The following is a 17,648-nucleotide window of genomic DNA, read 5'->3' as shown; positions in this document are numbered from 1 at the left end:
TCTAAGAAAATGGAAGTAATATAAATACATATAACAATGACCGAAATAAAAATTGTTTTTAAAACATTGCGTTAATCAATTTTATTCATTTTATTATTTAATATTTATTTCAATTTATTTTAGTTAAATATATTAAATGTTTATTGTGAGCGCAAATTATTGTAGTAATTAATCGCGAAACTATATTCTGACGGAGCGTGTTAGAGTATTATAATTTATCTTAACTTGAACTTTGTTAAGTATGTATACATTTTATATTACATTAATATAATCATTTATTTCTTCTTAGGGCGCAACTAAAAAAATTGTACCTAAAGACGAAGTCAAAACGCGAGTGCGGTCGAAACCGAAAACGTCGTCCAGCAACGAAGGCAATGCAGAAACATCGAAGAAATCAGATTCTAATTTACTGAGGAAGTCTCAAACCGAGCACAGAGGAGACGGAGACAGAGTGTCCAAATCATCGCAGAATACTTCAACGAGGACACAATCGACTAGAAGTACTAGCAAGCCGTCCGTCAGTTCTTCTCAAGTTAGGACTGTCAAGCAAGTATCCTCGACGTCGAAATCTAGTCCGCGCAATACTTCGTCCAGTCATTTGGTAACGCAGAAGAGTACAACCTCTAAGACGAGATCCGAAAATGTTCTTAAATCGAGCGACGACAGTACGGTCAAAAAGAGAAAGTCCAGAGAGCAGCAAGCGGGATATTCAGAGAAGAGAGGTCAGAGTACGATATACGTGCCAAGATCGACTGCGAGCAAGCTCAATGTTAAATCTAACGAGAAGACTGTACATCGGTCGTCGAGGGATAAGGAGAAATCGCAAGATTCTCCCGCACCCGACCGAACTAAGCCACGAATGTCGTCCAGAGAACGCAGGAAATCCAGAACGCTGAGTCCAAGCGAAGTAAGGATGCTGCACAGCGCCGTAAGGAGACCGAATGTCGTGGAAAAAGTAGAGCAGAAGAAAACGTCGGACAGTCGTTCTCATACGCAAGCGGACTCGAATGAGGCGGACTATGATTACGAAGACGATTTTGAGGTGAGAAAGAAATGAAAGAAAAGAAACTTTAAATAAAGGGACATGTATATGTGTGTGTGATTATAATACCTTGTGTTGTCTTTCAGGATTACGAGTCAGACTTTCAAGAGTGCACCGACAGCGATACTCCCTCGATCAGCGAAAAATCAGACAGCAGTGGAAATAATTCCCATTTAGAACCTATCGAATTGAAAATCCGAGAGAAGGTATTATTCTATGCTTATTCCACGCGTGTTGAGACGCACAGTTTTATGAAAACAATTCTTGCAGAGGAGCGCGGAACACGCGAAAGTCGAAGAGGAACGTATGCTCGATTCGGGACATTACGATCTCGCAGAAGCGAGAAAACGGGCAGCGCGAGTAGAATCTGCGCTCTTAACGCAATCCAACACACCACCGTTACCCGAATTAAGAGAGCCAGTTGGCAAAACGTTTAGGTTTGTGATAACTAAGATCAAATATCAGGACGAATAAATGGAGAGATATTCATTTGCAGATTTATTGTTACTTGTACTTGTTTCTTGTCACGTGTGATTGTTACGCTTTTACTTTGCATGCTTTTCTCTAAAACGCTTTGTTTTAAAAACAATAAAATAAAATACGTGGATAATTTAAAGTGTTCACATTTATTTGGCGCAGCGATGACAGACCGGCGGAGAATAAATCTCTGCCATCGTCCACTGATGAAGGTTTCGAGGACAGCCGTTCTGGGGACTTTACCAGATCTCCGCCGCTGTCGCAAGTACCGTTTGTCAATCTTCATAAACCAAAAGAGAATCAACGTGAAGAGGTAATCCATTTTTTAAAGAATGCATTATAATATTAAGTATACTGTTATATATTTAAACCCAAAACGTGTTGTCTTGTCTTTCGCAGAAGCCTCGTACCAGAGGTGAAGAATTGTTGGAAATGATAAAGCTGGACTTTATGGAATGGTCGATATTGGAGTGCAGCCCCATACCTTATGATGAATTTATAAGAAATTACGGGAAATTAAATACGCAACAAGTACGTAACACACTACACGGCAAATTGTAGAGTGATCAATTGTTTATTGTACACCACATTTTACAGGTGTTTACCCAAACCGGCGACGACAACATGGACATTGAGATACAAACGGACGAGGTGCCTTGTAAGAACAAATGGACACAGTTTCCCATAACTTGTAGAAAAAACTTGCGTGACAAGCAAGATATAAACTTATTTAAAATGGTAATAGTTTACGCCGTTGACTGTAGAATAGAATTAAAGATAAATATAATTCTGAACTTTCTAAAAATTCGCAGGAACAAATTGGCGTGGGAAATGATTTGGACGAAACGGACGATATAAACTTTTCGTCACGTCCGTCGTACGACGTATTGCGGTTAAACGATTTTCTTAATCGCGCGGGCGCGGTTGTATTGTCGTTGCTGGAAGAAAGAGAACACGGTGGCACCGTTTTTCAAAACGACGTAGACGAATTATCGTTCAGCGATGGTTTCGTGAAGCTCTCTGTAGATACAGTAACGTTCTTAGCTTCCAGACCAGTTAAGATTATACATTATTCGAATGTCTTAAATAAAGTTCTGCTTACTATACACGCTCCAGTGGAAGAGGTACGTAGCTGTTATACTATTTAATGTGGTTCGAAGTGAATTGTAATTAATTAATTTCTTGTATTAAACAGGAGTTAGAAACCATAAGCAAACAAGATTATGTCACCGACTGTTGTATCGGATGCGTGTGGAATATTTCCGAACCTTCGATGCCAAAGAAATTATTTTACTCGCAATGCCCCATTACCGCTTGTTGCTTTCACTTAACGAATTGCAACACGGTGTTCGCCGGACTCGAGGATGGGTATGTGACTTGAGTTTTCAAAGCTTTCTCTCTCGCTGTTCTTGTACTAGTCTAAAAATAAAATATTGAACCTAGGTCGCTGAGTCTCTGGGACCTTAAGGAGGACGAGATGTGGCATCAGAAGATTACGGATAAGGCTAACGAGTTAGATTGGGTGATCAGAACGCCTACTTACACGACAACAGCGGAGCTAGATGCGCACACGTCGCAAGTTGTTGCGATACGCGTGCAGTCTAAGATCGAGACTGCCTCTGTTAAAGAAGGGAGCAACAAGTTCGTCCCCATCCAGGTTGCCACTATTACGATATTGACATTGGTCTGTTAAAATTTAGTAATCCTACTAATCCATGCTTATTATCTTTAAACTGAATTTGATAGATATGTAGTTTAGACGAGGATGGTTGTCTCATAATATGGAGTATTGTGCATAACATGGGTATAAATATCGACGATCTGGGACTCTCTCATTGGGGCGACATAAGACTCATAAAGAATCAGAAAACGTTTCTGACGAGGAAAGACGCAGAAATGTAAATACTTATAATAGATTTGAGATTAATTTTTTTGAAAGGATATATATGGCTGAAATTCCCTTAACTGTTCGATGTTCTTTTAGAATGAACACATTTGTCGATATGCATGTGGACAGCGCAAATACAAATAACATTTATATCGCGACTAACAGTACTGATGTCTTGCATGCTACTTATATCGGTAACAGAACTAACCCATTAACATATAAACCAACCGAGATAAGTGAGTGGAAATAGTCTTATCATCTCGATGTATGCATTAAACGTGGATCATGGTGACGTCAGACTTATTTCAATTAATTATTACAGGTGAATGCGGCAATTCAACCTGCATCGATGTTTGTCCTTTTGGTCAATCCTTTTTCTGGGTAAGACTGTCTCTTCGCAGCTTACCTTCAAAATCTTATTTTATTCCTATCGATTTTTATGTTTACTAGGTCGGCTGCGACGATGGAACGATTCGACTTCATTACTTAAATGTGGAGAGACCGATCGTACAACTGAAAAGTGAACAGTACACGGACGAGATTAAAGCTTTGCAATGGTCGAAAACGAAACCGTTGACTATATATGCTCTGGATAATGATTCTCGGTAAGAACTTCTCACGGAATGAATAAAATTGCAAATGAATAGATGTAATTACAAAAAATATCCATATGTAATATAAATTATAAATTTGACAGAATTCACGTGTGGGATTTGAGTCAGAGTGATATTTCTCCTATATATACATCATCTATGCAAAAATGGGGAAAGATAAGCAGCATGCAGCTGTCTCCTTGCATAATAGATCAAGATATGACAAATCAATACCTGGTAAGTTTAAAAAGCTAAACATGATCTCTCAGGACTCTCGATGGAGATTTTTATACATTTATACATTTTTAAATATATTTTTTAGGCTCTTGGTATGGAATCTGGTAATGTGGAAGTACACAAACTGAAAAAAGGTTTCTACTATTCAAAGAAAGAGGAATTTTTACAAGAACTGAATGTATTTTCGCGATACGTTTCGGTATCATAAACGAAAATAGATATGGCATGAACAAGGAGGGAATTATATAAGCACTAATAGTTTCTCTAGAATTGCTATATCAATGAATTGAATATAGAAAGATTCACAGGTTTTATACTTCCAATGTATACGTGCACTTGCAATTATTGCAATAGATAAGTGAGATACCAGTCATATAGAAAGTAATACTTAAACACAATTTAAAATTTTCAATTGACAAGGTTTATACAATTTCAATTATTTCACGTGATTCTGAATTTGTAATTTATAAGATTTGCAAAGCAACGTGTAGTGATTAGTCATCTTTGATAACTTTGAATAACATTGAATGTTTCCAATGTGCAATGAAGTGCGATTAAACTGTTATGGTTTTATATATTTTACAAGCGCGCCGTATGTATAACGAATGAGATTTTTTCGCACTTATTCGTATCTTTCTATAATATAATATACGTATCACAGTATTCCGTCCAGGGAAAATAAGTACCATTAGATGTAGATGAAAATAGTATTCGTAATATTATTTATACGAGTCTCGTACATACATTTACATAGTGTATCGTATAAAACATCATATAAATAAGGACAAATGATAAGATTATACAATCGAAATATACATAGAATTTTATACATAGCCTAGCCGATTTGATATCGCGCTTTTTGATGTAGGTCATTATTGATGATACAACTGAGATGATATAATTTTATCTTAAAAATAAATGTAGAAAAAAGTTTTCATAAAAAAGCTTTTTTGTTCAATAATTTATTGTTCGACATTATTCTACTCCAATACTCGTTCGTAATTGTTCAACAACTTCAATAATAATTTTGTTTTTGAGATCTATTATTAAACAATTGTTTATGTTTCCCGTCATCGAGCTTAGATAATTTTAAAATTATCTCTACATAATCACTCACAATATATGAACAATTATACAAATAAAAGAAATTAGATATCCTATTCAAAGAAATCTAACAAAATTATTGAAGTGTTGAAAGAGGTACATATATAAATAATATATATGTAATATATAAATAATATGTACATATATGTATGTATATTACATGTACATATATATATACACATATATTTGTATAATGTATGCATATATATGTATAACATCGTGCATTACGTATTATATTATATATGTATATGTATACAAAAATAAAATAACATACAATACATGTGAATATATTTTACAAATATTTTAAAAATTATTTGCGTAAGTTATTATTAATAATAACTTAGACAAATATTTAAAGCATATATCAAAATTGTCAAATATGCTTTTCTTATAAGAATTTTTATATTTATATATCATAATCATTATTGAAGTATCCTTTGATATGTATAATTGAAAATTATATAACTTGATTGTTGTTAATTTTGCAATATCCAAATTTGTTTTTATCGAAAGTAAGAAACTCTGTCTAAAAGAAAAAAAACTTATTCTTTTATACAAAATTATTGCATCACCAATAACGAACTGTCTTGTATTACATTGTACTTTCATAGAGAGCATAGTCTATCCATCCATCGTCAGCAGTTCAATAATCGGTCTAGAATGAAGACTATAATCATGCATAGAAGAAGAGATTTTGGAAAACGAGAAATCCATGCATCAGCAGCACTGCAAGATTCTTGCTTCACGAACTCTTCCACGATTTGGTCGTAATTGCGTCCCTTTAATATCTGTTGACCGTGTAGCTCTAAATAGCGTGTGCCATCCTGCGATAACAAAATTCACATTTATTATCGTATTCAAACGCAATCGTGTCTACACAACGCTTACTATACATTAATATTGCATAACTTCCTGTCTAAAATAAAATAACATCGTCGCGGTTTTTTACACGCAAATGATATATGCGTAAAAAAAGTACACTTTTGTGCAATCTCAATTAAAGCAAAATTCGCCGGTACTTGCGGGCTGTCGTTCAATAGACGCTTGAGGACATTTTTGCGAAGAAAAATGTTAAGAGGCAACGAAAATCCTGAAAATGCTAAAATTGTTACTAATGTAATGTGCGACTATTGCGCTTGGATTAGTGAGATTTTGGCCAGAATCAGCGCCGAGACGCGGATCAGGAAAAAGAAGAAAAAGCGGGTGGATCCGGTTGTCGTTGTTCACGGAGGTGCCGGGAGAATTCCTCGATATGCACGGAAATTTATGCTCGACGAGGTTAAATTGTTTTTTATTCATATTAAACAATTCGGAAAAGCCATTTTACAGAATGCGAGAAATGTAGCTGCCTAAAACAGTTCATTGCTCTAGTATTATTTGAGTTTTTGAATACTTTGAAATTACATCATTCAGGAAAGTCAGAAAAAGTTTTCTCATGTTTATTCATCAGATTTCTACAAAGATATATTGGCGGGGAAAAATCTGAAATACTTTATTATTATTTTGTCTGATTGTGTTTTTCTGAAAAACATTCCAATTTGTATAAAGAATTTTTAAAAATCTTAAATTTTTTATTAATAATATGTATGAAAAATTCTGAGACATTTTTCTACCAGGTAACGATAAAATATCATTATTTCATGATGAGATTGATGTTTAATGAATGGATGCAGGTGAAAAATGCCGCAGTAGCGGCGTATCGCGACCTAATTAAAGGACGCTGCTCGCTGGACGCGGTCGAGCGTGCGATCTGTCACATGGAGAGTAAGAAGTATTTTAATTGCGGATACGGAGGTTCCTTGGACGCCAACGGGGAGGTTGTGATGGACGCTGCGATAATGACGAATGGTCTTCGCGCGGGTTGCGTGGGTGCCGTTCGCAATATAGCGCATCCCATAACGTTAGGTCCATGCCTTTTTCAGTAAAACGCTTCTGTTGCAGAAATTATACATTTATCTGTCTAACGACCCGCTCAAAAGCGCTTGATACTCTTGCAGCCAAAATAGTCCTGCAGCAAGCGGGACTTGTGCTGATAGTCGAAGCTGGAGCGCAAAAATTCGCCTTGGAGTCAGGTGTTCCCACTTTGTCACCCGGCCAGTTAATCGTTACGTCCGACTCGAAGACGTCGTTGCACGAAGAAGAGATTAACGGTAAAGGATAGACAACGGGGAAAAACGAGCTTTTTTTTTAAGATTTTAATCGCAATACTGATGAAGAAGCGCAAGATACAGGAAAGACGCAAGAGCTTCTACAAGACGGGGACAAACCATCTGTTAAAAAGGAATGCATACCGGAGTGTGTGATCGAAAGATACGGAGACAAGGAAGAAGGCGCTATCTTCGAGGTCGCCAGATTAGACGAGTTCCTGGAGGTCGAACCTGATTTTATACAGGTTGGATGAGTTCGAATTCGCGATGGCGAATTAATATACGTGAAATATTCCGGCAAAAATATAATAAATACCGAATATTTTACTTTTTTTAAATTTCTAAGATTTCCTGAATTCAAATCTTAAATATAAACCCGTATAGCCAATGTGAAATTGTATACGTTAACTTATCTATTCTTGTTCGTCTAATATCCATTTCTGTCAATGTACCTTAATCTTGGCAACTTACTTTTTATCTTTTTCTAGTTTTACGAATCAAAAACAGATAAAATGTAAGTTAAATCGAGATTAAAGTCAATCTGCATAGAAATGGACATAAGCCTATAATTTATGGATAAGAGATAAAAAGATAGAGAAAAGAGTTTTAAGTGTAAAATCCGAATCTCTCGATCTCTTTTTCTCTTTTTCCTTTCTTTATGGACCTAATATATTCTTGCTCTGGATGTTTCACGTAATTAAAGTATTATTCTTATATTACGCACGGACATTTGTGTGCGTAATACTTAAAAAAAATTTACATTAGCTCGGCGCGGTCGGAGCAGTGGCGTTCGACCGAAAGAAGCGTCTCGCCAGCGGAACCTCGACGGCCGGGGAACCGGGGAAGCTGCACGGAATCGTGAGCGCGACCGGCACGGCGATCGGTTGCGGTATTTACGTTGATAAGAGCGGTTCCGTATCCGTCTCGGGTTGCGACAAAGCCATATACAAACACGCGCCAGCCCGACGTATCTTACGGCGGCTGCGGCGAAAGGCGACGTCGATCGACAATGCGGTCGCCGAGATATTGAGGGACTTCGAGGAAGAAACCGGAGGAGCATCTCCGCCGGAATCTGACGTGGGCGTGATCGCGTTAACCAGTGAGGGGATACCGTCAGTGTCCTTCAAGTGCGCGCATTTTCCATGGGCGTATTGCGACAGGGGCTACGTGTATTACGGATGCACGAGGAATGAGAAGTTCTCGGAGAAGATCGATGTCCTCGAACGACCGTCGGACTGCATGTGCGAAGATTCCAATTAGGCGAAATGCCGCGATTCACCGAATAACTGCTGTCGACTTCAACCAGAGCTGCGATGAGCTCAACTCACAATATCTTTTTGACATATATCTCTTACGCTCCAATTTATTTCCATTTTCAATACCCGAAGCATAATATAATTTTTCTCCTTCCTTTCTATTATATTCACGCAGAGCAAGCTTTAACAAATAAATCTCGACCAACTCTATCGATTTTTCTTACGACGATGTCTGCACTTTGACTTTATCTCGCTGGATTGCCTGGATTGAGCTACATAAATTTGTTTTTGTGATAAAATGCTCTGTATTCAACTTACGGGAAAGATAACACCGTGATTATCTTCGTACGGCCCATATAACAAGAATGTGGGTGCCTGTCCGTTGAACTTCCTTCCAAATATCTTGTCCATTTCGAGCAGCATCGTATAGATTTCCTGACGCCTCAGATCCGTGATATTCTCGTGCGCTATTATCTGCCAAGGCAAGAAAGTCCACGTTACGTACAATTCATATTTGCACATCTAAGCTAATCATTAGCTAAATCACTAAACTTTTTTGAAAAGAAAAGATTTATACCGAGCCGAGAGGTGTCCAAGCGAGCAAATATGGGACTCTTTTTATAGCTTCCGCCAAGGTCGGGCCTAATACTCTGTACTTAGGCAAGCGGTTTATACTATCAATCTTCTCGTAATAAAAATCACCTGCGACATCAGAACAATTAGATATATTAATATGATACAGAGAAGATACAGTTAGATCAATCGGCGCAACTCACCAGCTTCCGTTTTGTTTTCTATGATCTTCAGATTGACGAAGGCAACGTCGACGATATCGGAAGCCAGGTAGTTAAAGGCACTTAAATCGTCGCCCGCATGTGCCGCATCTGCGAAAAGATCGGAGTTTTAATTACTCGTTTTCCTCGCGATCGTATCGCGTTTTATATTTGTATATTTCTTTTGCACATTCCCAAGATATCTTTACGACGTCTTATGCAACATGCATGTTCATCATTATCTGGGTTGTTCCTAGCAAGTAAAAATTTAAACGATCTACTACATATATACGTTTTGCATCGCGTATCTTTATAATTACAGCCTCATTTAATCGCTCGCGCACTTAATCGCGACTGTATGTGTCCTCCGCGTCTTACCTTCCTTGCATAACGAGTGTAAATTAGCCGGGAGGTCGTTGTGATTATCTTTGCTGTTCCAACCGAGGACACAGCTATCTCGGAAGAATTTCGAAATGGCCTGCGCGTCCGAGCAGTCCCAGTCTTCGTCAGATTCGTTCCTCATTAGCGTGACAAAAGCGTTCCAACCTGGGATCAAGTGATCGCAACGGCGAAATGGAATTAAAAGTGATTCTACTGAAACTGCGAAATACGAAAATTATATCTTTTATATAATCGCACCGACGCTTCTGTAGCCCGTGAAGGCCGCCCTGGCACCCTTGAGATCCTTCATAACTCTGAATCTGGAATTCCTCTTGACAACCGCCGCGATCCTGTTCAATTCTTGCCGGCTGCTCGCCATCGCGTGGATAATAGGCTTCAAACCCATCCTGCGAGAGAGAAACGATTTGAGGAAATGTTCTCCGAGAAAATGTTCTCAACTTTTATTCGCCGCGTTTGATGACCTGCTCTTCGCTTACATTCTGTCCTCGAGCAGCTCTTCGGGCCGCGCCAAGAAGATGTCCATCTTTCCCTTCCGTACAGCCTCCACGCATGCTTCTCTGCTATTTTCTTGGAGGCAAGAGATCAACGGCTCCACGCCGTAGATGATGGAAGCGTCTCTTAGCCAGCTGCACTTACGCTTCTCGAGATTGGATACCAGACACCAACGTACGTCTCTTGACGGCTGACATCCCATTCGAACGTTGGCGCTCAGGAAGTATGGATCTTCAACCAGAACATTCACGTTAATTGTTAGGACATGAGACGTTATCTATCATATCATTGTTCTAAATACTTCTAGATGCTTTCTTTGTAGAACACTTTTCTCTATTGATTCCACTGAACTTTATCAAATTATATAATTAACAACCGTTAAATTAATAATTAGATTAACAAATTGCATATATTAAAATGTTCATATAGTTCAAGAAACAATTTTTTATTTAAACAATTACATCTTTGTTATGATAGACGTTATCCAGTGGGAGGAAAGCTCGTGAAATTGACAATTACTTTGATCGTTCAGTGATATAATTAGTAAAAAGTATATTTTTAACAGATCACTTGTTAGTGCCTTATTGCGAGAAGTCAAAGATAAATAGCCGTGCTGTATATACATTACATCGATGTAAGTAATCGTCGGGCGTTTGCAGATCCCTCACGTCAGTCGAGGTGATGTAATAGTTCTCCATCAGCTGCAAGACGTTCGATTCCCAATTGTACGTCCTGTTCATCATCGAGTTCATCATGCGAGCGATATTCTCGGCATGCGTTCTAGCGAAAAGGAAGGATTTTTCAATCTTTCAATTTTACACAATCCGATATTACGAGGTGACTTGACGGAGGAGCGGCGTAAAGCGCTTACGGTTTAGCTACGACGACCGGCCACGGTTTCGATATCCACACGCAGGGTTTGTCGTCGAGCGATCTCGTGGTGCCGTCCGGGCATAGAAACTTGTAATCTTGTGTGTCGATCATCTGAGCCTGCATCAACATCGTTTAGACGTTAGTACCGCGAGTCGCGTCGCAATCCGTTTTGATTATAGTCTTTTAAATCGATTTATGTCCATTTCTACCAATGTGCTATTAATTTTTTTTTCGGTTCAACTTCCTTTTTCTACCTTTTCTAGTTTTAAGAATTAGGAAAAGATAAAAAATAAGTTGAACTGATTGTGAGATTAAAGTTAATCCGCAGATCGATAGAAGTGGACATTTAGAACGAGAATGGTTCTTCCTGAGTTCTTCGTTCGAATTGCCTTAAAGATATCGTGACGAAATTGACCGTAGGGTTGACTTGTCAATTACCTTGAAGTGTATGCGGGCGTCGCCTAATCTGACCCAGGCGACGTCGCCCATGCCATCGGTGAGACACAACAGGGCACCTTCCCGTCCGTAGTACTTATCGGTGTTGTAACAACTGGCCGGTTTCTCGCAAGCGGCGCAGAGATTCCTATACTTCGATTCTGCAAACGACAATAAAAATTTCTGATTTCCAGCACGACGGCGCTTATTCGACGCTGTATGAAGAAATGTAGAGTTTCATGCATTAGACATGCCGATATAAATCGCGATTATAAATAAATCATGAATATACACGTATCCAATATATATATACGCATCTACGATGCAATGTTAACACTCGCATATGCTTGCAATTAAATACATACTCAATTGATAATCAAATACTGTGTCTGCCGACCACGGGCCAGCGATGCAAGCCGTTTCGAAGAAGTTGGACAGAGCGTGTATTCTGTCCTCGAACAGCGTCATGTTCGCGTTGCACTCTTTTCTAATTATCAGATTCTCGAAGTACTGAAATACGAGAGATCGAGGGATAAGCATGATTCTAACGAGCACACTGATACAAAAAAAAGCTCACCAACCGTCGAGAAAATTGTAGTCCAATCGTCGATGGTGTCTAATCCGGGATGACACAATCGCTTGCCTTTAACATCCCATATGCGTTGCACATTTTTGTGCGCTATGGCCACTAATTCAAAACGATAATCATCTGGAAAAAAAACGTCTCATTTGAAATATACATATAACTTTAATAGACTTTTTAGCATCAAATCGATTAATTTATACTAAAAAAAATTCGAAATTAGTATTAATTTGCATAATAATTATTCGTTTCGAGTAGTAATTGCGTAATAATTAATTTCCAAGTGAGCAGAGAAGGATATATATTCCTTAATCAATTAATTATTATGATTCGAATTCCAGAGAATATATATTCCTTGATTAATTAATTAATTATAATTCAAATTTGTTCAGAAATTAATCGAAATTTAATTTGGCAAAGGTGAGACATTTTACGTGTTCCTCGCTCAATGTTTTACTTTAAAATTACCGTCTGGGAAGAGTCTTAATTCATTCGTGACTAGTACATTGTATAGTTTGTAGTTTCTTATCGCTACGAGTTCTTCTGGCTCCAGCACAGTGATATCGACATCACCACTGGTTACTCGACGTAAACAGCCAAATCTATAAACCACAGAGAGAATTACTTTCTTATAAGAAATATATTCTTCAATATATTTGCATTCGGGAAAATTGATCGATTGGCAAGTTCCGCGACCGAATCGGTCTCCCTGAAAAAGGCATATCTCCATCGAATCCATCAAAAACAAAGAACTGGTTTTTAAATAACTCATGTTGTTACTTATATAACACATTATTATTATGTATACTGTTATAAAGTATAATTTTTTAACTTATTTGAAAAACGATTGTTCTCTAGAAAAAAAAGGACAGAGATGATGTGACTTTTTCGAGGAAAAAAAAACTAAACTTATAAGCATTAAATTGAAAGAAACGTTCATCGTTAGAAAAATTCTATTATGTTTGCGTCATACTTGCCTATCAGTTTCTATGACACATTCTACCGGACTCGTCGCGAGTTTCGGGCAGAGTGAAAGAATTTTTTGCGCAGTATGTACACTGTCGACCAAGCACAGCGTCCCTAAAACATCACAATTTTCATTTTTGGCACATGGTTTTCGTGGAACGGTTTTCTAATATGAATGAGAAGTATTTCACTGATATTTTTAAGTATACGTATTTTAGGGGAACGAAAAGTAGCCCCGGACATTATTGAAATTCAAGTATACCGCGTATCTATGGCTATTGTTTAAACATTCTGCATATGCCGAGATACGTGGAAGGGCATATTAGAATGTTTAAACAATGGCCATCCTCTATATTAATTACGTATTATTTATCTGTCTCACACGATCGAAAATATAAATCAGTCAAACTTCACGAAAAATAACAATTTATTAATGTATTCTGTACAATTTATTACTGTGTTTTTAATTATAACGATATTGGCTAAAATTATAATTTTATTGATATAGAAGAACTATTTGCAATTCTATGAACCGTTTTTGGGGGAAAAGATTCGACAAGAAGCGTGCAAAAATGGTTATAACCGCAAAATACACACGTGCACTTACGCAAGCACTCACGTATACATCATATATCTTACAATTTCCCGACTTGCGTGTTGCAATTAATTATACAGTTTGCGGTTTAACCGAGAAACAGAGGACCATCTTTTTCTCCGACGACACAAACTTTTTTATCATATAATTTCAATATTCACTTATTGTCAACGGATCATTTTTTACTTGAACGGTATATCTCGAAAAATTATATTATTCGCTCTGCATATCTTAAAGAGCTCGTTGCGGTAATAGAATAATTTCATAGCGTTATCACAATTCTCGTCTTACTTACACTTGTTAGCAGCACTGACGTATTCGTAGCTATCTACGACTTCTACGAGAGCTATGACGAGAGAGAAAACGAGCCAACGAAGATCCATGATTGATTTTCGCTCCACTTAGCGATCCCTCAGAATAGAAGAATAGAACCTTCCTTATTTTAACTGAATTTCCCGAAAAGAGATTTTCCGTCATCGCACTCGCATGATTTGTTTAACGCGGTTATCGCACTGTTATCGCACGAAGAACAACCGGCACGGAAATCGCGCTACGATACAGTAGCTATCGTCGAGATTTTGCTGAATCAACACGCGTGATCTTATAGCTGCCTGTATTCTAAACGTCACGTGTAATTTACAGTAAATAATTAAATACAGTAAAACCTTAACGCTTAATATTTAACGAGAAGTCGCTTTATTTTCAGAATTGAGAAACCTTTTGTAGCGCGTTAATGAAGTATATTTAGGAAGGACGTTCGAAATAACAATAACGTTTATATATCTGTAGATATATAATACATCCACACGATAGTTATCATAGGCAAGATAAATACGTTTCTCAAACGATTTCAAAAGGATGTATTTTTCTTCATTGTACAAAAGCCGAACTAATTATCCAGAAGTTTATTGTTATGCAAAAGCAGCAAAAAAGTACGGATTTTTCACCGCGTATAATTTTCGCTTTAGAGACGATTAGGATCGACAATGCGATCTCTCGCGTCGTTTGGAGCGCGCGTCGTGCCGAAAATGCCGAAATGTGGTCGGTGGAACCGTGGAAGCGCGCACTTTCGCTCTCCGACCTTGAAAACTTTTTGCCGACGCGAAGAATGCCTTTTTTGTAGAACCGGCCAGACCGCTCGCATCACTGAATCTCACGCGTAATCCGCTGAAGCTATTTACCGTCATTAAACATCAGTCACGTTGGTCTAATTGTAAGCTTCGAAATATATTCTTCGATCGATTCCGTCGCTTCAAAAATTCTCAAATGTAAACCCCTTGATTCGCGAAAGGGGTGGGCTTGCTTCTTCCGCTACTCCGATCCCGAGGAAAACGTCAATACGACCCGAAGACTCGACCTCCGATCTCTCAGCTCTCTCATCGCGTGTCTTCAGTAGTCTTCACACCGAGACACGATGCCTCCTCTTCGCGGCTCGTCCTCTTGTTTATTCGCGGCGCTCCGTGGGCATCAGGCGAACGCAAGAGATGAGACGCGCGTTCCCCACTTTTGAGTGTATACGCTATACACCCGTGAGAAGACCGCAAGAACTCGCGGTTGAAAATACCATCTGACACGCGATCGCGAGTACAAAACAGCCGCAGTAGCCGCACTGAACATGAAAGCCCGCGGATGAGAACGATGACGGTCGACCGAAGTTCCCGACTGCCCGGCGACATGTATCACGCGCAGCTGATGATACCCGAAGCCGATTCGACGGAAAGTCCAAGTATGCGGGGAGCTGGAATCATCAAATCTGGTGGGAGAGAAAACGAGAGAAAGAGAGAGAGAGAGAGAGACAGAGAAAGAGAGAGAAAGAGATTAAAGACACAATGAGGGACTTCTGCGTAATACGCGCGCGCGCGATGCGTGATGCGTGTTGCGTTACGAAAGCGACGCCGGATCAGAAGGCGAGAGAGAGAGAGAGAGAGAAGGAGATCAAGATATAGAAATATAGAATTGCTTGCGGTTGTAACAAGGGAAACACACATTCCGATGAGCTCTAAAGCCCGTAACAGACTACGAATCGAGATTGTACTGAAACCTGACCAATCAATGCAAAGTTCACTAAACTTGAGATCAGTTTTCTCTATTCTAATTAATTAAATTTTAATCCAATCTCAATCCCAATCCGCGGTCTGACACGGGTTTTATGGAATTAGAAATGTTGCCGAAGTATTTTCCAAGTCGCGTTAAAATCGCATTTTCGAAAAGTTACCGGACGATTATCTTCCGTTTTCAGCTTCTTGTAACGTCTGTTCTTCAGACATACGCGTTCCAGACGTTTTCTAGGAAGAAACTCAATTAGCTTCAATTAGCGATCGGAACAACGAGTGCGTACAGCACGTTTCTCATTATCGCGTTGTTAAAGAATTTAACACATAAAACTAGATTTACAGGTATTAGATGGTAAATTGATTTCTCATTATATATATGATTAACTACAAATGCTCGCTATATCTCAAATGTAAGAGAAAGATCTGACGTCATAGAGAACTTCTCGCGAAAGAGTCGCTTATTAGTGCTTCGCGATCAATTCGTTTATGGCTGACGAGAAGTATAATTTATTTGCCTTATCTTCTCCCGCGTATCTTTTTAACTGGATAATTTATATACTTTAACGTTCGATCGGAACGTATATTCACGTACACGTGCAAGTGAGTCATAATTACTCATTAGTAATACAATCACGATTGGTTCTCATCGCTCTTGATCTTCTCTTTCGTATAATTAATGCGGCAATTGTTATTAACGTAAATTAGACGCGAATATTATAAAATCGCTGCGTGTAATAAGGATTGACCAGGATTATAACATTGATAAGCGGAGCAGTGGCAACATGGTTATACGCGGATGAGTCACAATTAGAACTGTGCAGCGAGATAAGATTTTATCTCCGCGGCGTTCAAATTTGTTATCTGCGCACAGAAGCGCTTTATTTGCAGAGATTCATGCGTCGTAGCGATCACCCGAGAAGAGCTGAAATTTAAAATATAATAATATATAATATAATAATATATTATTATCCATCGTCTTGAAATTACTTATAAAAGAAAGTTGCACTAAATATCAACTGGGGTTTGAAAGACCCCTATATCTTATTTTAAGTGTTAATTGTTGCCAAACCAACAAACAATTGATTAATTCGGCAGTCACTATACGTAATGAAAATACTTGAAACTTCTTTTACAAAACGATCCTCCCTATTTATTTATTCTGCCAGTGGTACAGTTTCAAACTTTCTCTAGGGTTTTGGAGACCTCGCAATGTGTATACACCTTGGGTTAATGTTATTATATTTCTTCAACTGATGTTGCGATACACGAAACACACCATTCCGTCCTTCTTTTATAATTCTATTATATTTCATGTCTACAGAAGCAATCTTCGTAATTATGGTAAGATTTATTGCCTGCTTTACACGATTTATTACAATCCCGCGCAAGACTCTTGACTTGTGTAAAAAAATCGTAATCTATGTGTAATTTTCCAGCATTATCGCATCCTTAGCGGAAGTTACCGCAAATACAAAAATTTAGTCTTGATTTTCATTAGATTTTTATTTTCTATAATTATTTGATAATTACATAAGCAAAATATCGCAAAAGTTAAGCTAACACGAACAAACCATTTAATAATTGCCACGTATATCACGTATCAAGTCCTAAGATGGAAATTTTTATATGCGTTGTCGAAAAATTATATTTAAATTTACATGAACATAATAATTATAACATATTAAATTTTTGTAGATAATAAAAAGAATAGGCATATAATGTTTTATGCAG

At 38.0% G+C, this 17,648-nt stretch overlaps 3 protein-coding genes across 3 annotated transcripts; 2 read left to right on the top strand and 1 right to left on the bottom strand.

The window, feature by feature from the left end:
- Positions 1 to 283: 283 nt before the first annotated feature.
- LOC112463809 (WD repeat-containing protein 60) lies at positions 284 to 5,432 on the top strand (the record flags this gene model as incomplete). The annotated part of the gene is given in 15 exon segments (XM_025030400.1): positions 284 to 1,042; positions 1,129 to 1,248; positions 1,313 to 1,479; positions 1,682 to 1,832; positions 1,919 to 2,050; positions 2,117 to 2,257; positions 2,332 to 2,643; positions 2,715 to 2,887; positions 2,963 to 3,176; positions 3,266 to 3,417; positions 3,504 to 3,643; positions 3,730 to 3,788; positions 3,858 to 4,012; positions 4,105 to 4,237; positions 4,323 to 5,432. Coding segments are annotated over 15 exon segments (2,931 nt in total), but the record flags the coding sequence as incomplete, so codon positions are not given.
- A 285-nt stretch (positions 5,433 to 5,717) lies between these two features.
- On the bottom strand, positions 5,718 to 15,557 carry LOC112463804 (transferrin). The gene is made up of 15 exons (XM_025030390.1): positions 14,159 to 15,557; positions 13,280 to 13,382; positions 12,771 to 12,904; positions 12,301 to 12,428; positions 12,085 to 12,229; positions 11,723 to 11,880; positions 11,283 to 11,401; positions 11,040 to 11,191; positions 10,396 to 10,642; positions 10,157 to 10,305; positions 9,896 to 10,063; positions 9,521 to 9,628; positions 9,322 to 9,446; positions 9,063 to 9,218; positions 5,718 to 6,165 (listed from the first exon to the last, which is right to left on the bottom strand). Exons 1-15 carry the CDS (start codon positions 14,244 to 14,246, stop codon positions 5,977 to 5,979), a joined length of 2,169 nt encoding a protein of 722 aa, XP_024886158.1. The 5' UTR covers positions 14,247 to 15,557; the 3' UTR covers positions 5,718 to 5,976.
- LOC112463805 (isoaspartyl peptidase/L-asparaginase-like) lies at positions 6,172 to 7,749 on the top strand. Its single transcript, XM_025030391.1, has 2 exons — positions 6,172 to 6,619; positions 7,015 to 7,749. The coding sequence occupies exons 1-2, from the start codon at positions 6,410 to 6,412 to the stop codon at positions 7,264 to 7,266; spliced, it is 462 nt and encodes a 153-aa protein (XP_024886159.1). The 5' UTR covers positions 6,172 to 6,409; the 3' UTR covers positions 7,267 to 7,749.
- Positions 15,558 to 17,648: the final 2,091 nt, after the last annotated feature.

This window comes from Temnothorax curvispinosus, unplaced genomic scaffold (assembly GCF_003070985.1).
Source record: "Temnothorax curvispinosus isolate PA1 unplaced genomic scaffold, ASM307098v1 QBEX01013686.1, whole genome shotgun sequence".
In the NCBI taxonomy this organism is placed as follows: Eukaryota; Metazoa; Arthropoda; class Insecta; order Hymenoptera; family Formicidae; genus Temnothorax; species Temnothorax curvispinosus.
Note: the sequence above shows the minus strand (reverse complement) of the source record. Positions and strands in the feature narration are given on the sequence as shown.